Here is a 3,134-nt window from a genome sequence, read left to right as displayed (position 1 = left end):
CCTGTGTATCTATACTTATGAATACACAAGAGTCCTTCTAGTGTCTCTACCTGTTAAATACAGGTGTACACAGGATATGTGTATCTATACTTATGAATACACAAGAGTCCTTCTAGTGTCTCTACCTGTTAAATACAGGTATACACAGGATATGTGTATCTATACTTATCAATATAAACCACAGACTTGTGATTTAAAAAAAACAGTGGTAATTAATGTACCTGCTGGATGTTGTCAAAGGGGGACTCGGATGTCACACCAGCATGAGGATCCGTCTCAGTAGGAATCTAAAAGGGGGAAGATGGACAAAGATGAATCACTAAACATAACATTTTGCACACCAAGGGTGTTCTGGATTAACAAGACATGCATCTATTGAAGGAATGAAAATACAGGTATGATATTGTGAGTGAACAACTTAAGTTTGAGAATTCATCCAAGCATTCAGAAGAGAACAGTAAAACCCAAATAGTATTTACCCAGAGTTAGGGCTGGGAACACCTGTTCAATACAGGTGTTCATAGGATATGTGAATCCATACTTCTGAATGTAAAACAGTCCTAGTGTCTCCAATACAGGTGTACACAGGATATGTGTATCTATACTTATGAATACACAAGAGTCCTTCTAGTGTCTCCACCTGTTCAATACAGGTGTACACAGGATATGTGTATCTATACTTATGAATACACAAGAGTCCTTCTAGTGTCTCCACCTGTTCAATACAGGTGTACACAGGATATGTGTATCTATACTCATGAATACACAAGAGTCCTTCTAGTGTCTCTACCTGTTCAATACAGGTATACACAGGATATGTGTATCTATACTTATCAATATAAACCACAGACTTGTGATTTTAAAAAAACAGTGGCAATTAATGTACCTGCTGGATGTTGTCAAAGGGGGACTCGGATGTCACACCAGCATGAGGATCCGTCTCAGTAGGAATCTAAAAGGGGGAAGATGGACAAAGATGAATCACTAAACATAACATTTTGCACACCAAGGGTGTTCTGGATTAACAAGACATGCATCTATTGAAGGAATGAAAATACAGGTATGATATTGTGAGTGAACAACTTAAGTTTGAGAATTCATCCAAGCATTCAGAAGAGAACAGTAAAACCCAAATAGTATTTACCCAGAGTTAGGGCTGGGCACACCTGTTCAATACAGCAGGGCTCTCAAGTTTTGTGAGTGACATATCAATCATCATCATCACCCCCCCCCCCCCCCCCGCAGAATGAAACTTTCGGATATCAGTCGCGCGCAATTCCAGGATGCTTTATTTTCATTGGATGCTGGATTAAATCTTACCCAGATACAAGGTACGTTTTTATTCTGATTGGCTATTGTGGAGCCCATTTCTTTTTCTGATTGGCTGATAAGTGGCTCCTCACAGCAGAACTCCAGGGGAGCGCTTGATTCCTCCACGGTGAGGGCAGCGCGGCCAGCTCATGTTGGCGCTGCACATTAAAACATTAAATAACCAAGAGTTTTTTTCAACGTGAGAAATACGATGTGTGACGAAAGTGCGTGACACTTGAGAGCCCTGATACAGGTATACACAGGACCTGTGTATCTATACTTCTGAATACACAACAGTCCTAGTGTCTCTACCTGTTCAATACAGGTGTACACAGGACCTGTGTATCTATACTTCTGAATATAAAACCCTGTCCTTCTAGTGCAGGGGTCAGTCTTTGACTGCGAGAGCCATAAAGACAAATATTTCTAAATATATTTCATTGAGAGCCACTCTTGTAGGGAAAAGTGACAAAGTTGAATCACTAAACATTCAGTTTGCACACAGAGGCTGTTCTTGAAGGTGATGCAAGATCGTAACAGATCATCATCTAACAATGACCAGTCATTTGGAATAACATGAATTGGTGTTCAGCAACAACAATCGTATTCGTAAGTAATGTGACCAAAAAGGACACGACCATATTGGAAAAACTACTCCACATGGTATTGCTTGACTTTGCTGTGAAAACAGTGTTACACGATATTGTAAAATTACACAGAATAGCAGTGGTGAGGTTGAATTTGTAAATACCTTGCATCTCCATGGCCAATATGAATCTCCATAGTCGTACATTATCTCGTCGCCGGGACTGATGTCTTTTATGGCAAAGAGACAAAGATGTGGTTTTCCATTCACACTCATTGCTTTCATTTTGCAATTTGGGTTTAAATGGTTGTCATTGACAAGTCTCCCAAGGGAGTCGTCCTCTTTGGCAGCATCAACACTGAAATGACAAAGACACAACGGTGATAACAAACTGTAACAGTATTGATACCAAACACTAGCAATTAAGGCATGCGACAGGGATATTAATCTAAGTGTTAACTTCCTACAATAACTATTCCAAACATGTAGTGAGTAAGAAATAGCTGAGTTTCTATCACTAGGTGAATGACAAATTTAGAAAGGACACATACCATAACTGTTGTCCATTATAACGAAAAGAAAACATGAAAACTGCTTCTGCATCATTGTAGACTTTAAGTCTGTTTTCATGTTGATGTTTCGTTATAACTTCCCCTCTGTATTCAATTAGGAAGTCGTCTTTTCGAAATGGTTGGCAGCTGAACACTCCTCGACTTAACAAAGACAAGATGAGTTCGGAAAAGGGATGAAGTTAAAACAATAATTAAAAATAGACCTGTTTTAAAGACAAGTAAACAAATACTTTGGCAACTCACCTTTCAATGCATTAATATGTTTGACATCAAATCCATCCTTATCTAAAGACCAGGAAGAATAATATGCTGCTTCGGCTTTAGGCTTTACCTTGGCCCTCCGGGGCCTCACTGATGCCATAGCCTGCAAAGACCTAATGTTAATGATGTCACTGCACAACATGTTATTTGATCATCTACATCAGGGGTGCTCACACTTCTTCAGCATGCGAGCTGCTTATTATGTGACCAAGTCAAGGCGATCGACCGACGGGGGGGGGGGGGGGGCTAGTGAGAGTCGCGCGAGCCGAGAAGGATTGTTGAGGGGGGAGGGGGGCTAGTGACTTTTTCTTTGGTCCATCCCGATGCGCGCAAGCCGGTGTCGGAGCTCTGTGGCGCACGAGACGGCGGGCAGAGGACTGTTAACGCAACACGTAGAGACAGAA

General features: G+C 40.9%; 1 protein-coding gene across 1 annotated transcript; it reads right to left on the bottom strand.

Moving 5' to 3' along the window:
- Positions 1–212: 212 nt before the first annotated feature.
- On the bottom strand, positions 213–2,933 carry LOC130205700 (N-lysine methyltransferase KMT5A-A-like). Its single transcript, XM_056433197.1, has 4 exons — positions 2,449–2,933; positions 2,063–2,255; positions 887–952; positions 213–287 (listed from the first exon to the last, which is right to left on the bottom strand). Exons 1-4 carry the CDS (start codon positions 2,481–2,483, stop codon positions 213–215), a joined length of 369 nt encoding a protein of 122 aa, XP_056289172.1. The 5' UTR covers positions 2,484–2,933.
- Between the last annotated feature and the right edge of the window lie 201 nt (positions 2,934–3,134).

Source organism: Pseudoliparis swirei, chromosome 15, assembly GCF_029220125.1.
Source record: "Pseudoliparis swirei isolate HS2019 ecotype Mariana Trench chromosome 15, NWPU_hadal_v1, whole genome shotgun sequence".
In the NCBI taxonomy this organism is placed as follows: domain Eukaryota; kingdom Metazoa; phylum Chordata; class Actinopteri; order Perciformes; family Liparidae; genus Pseudoliparis; species Pseudoliparis swirei.
The sequence above is the reverse complement of the archived record's forward strand: the minus strand, read 5'-3'. Positions and strand labels throughout refer to the sequence as shown.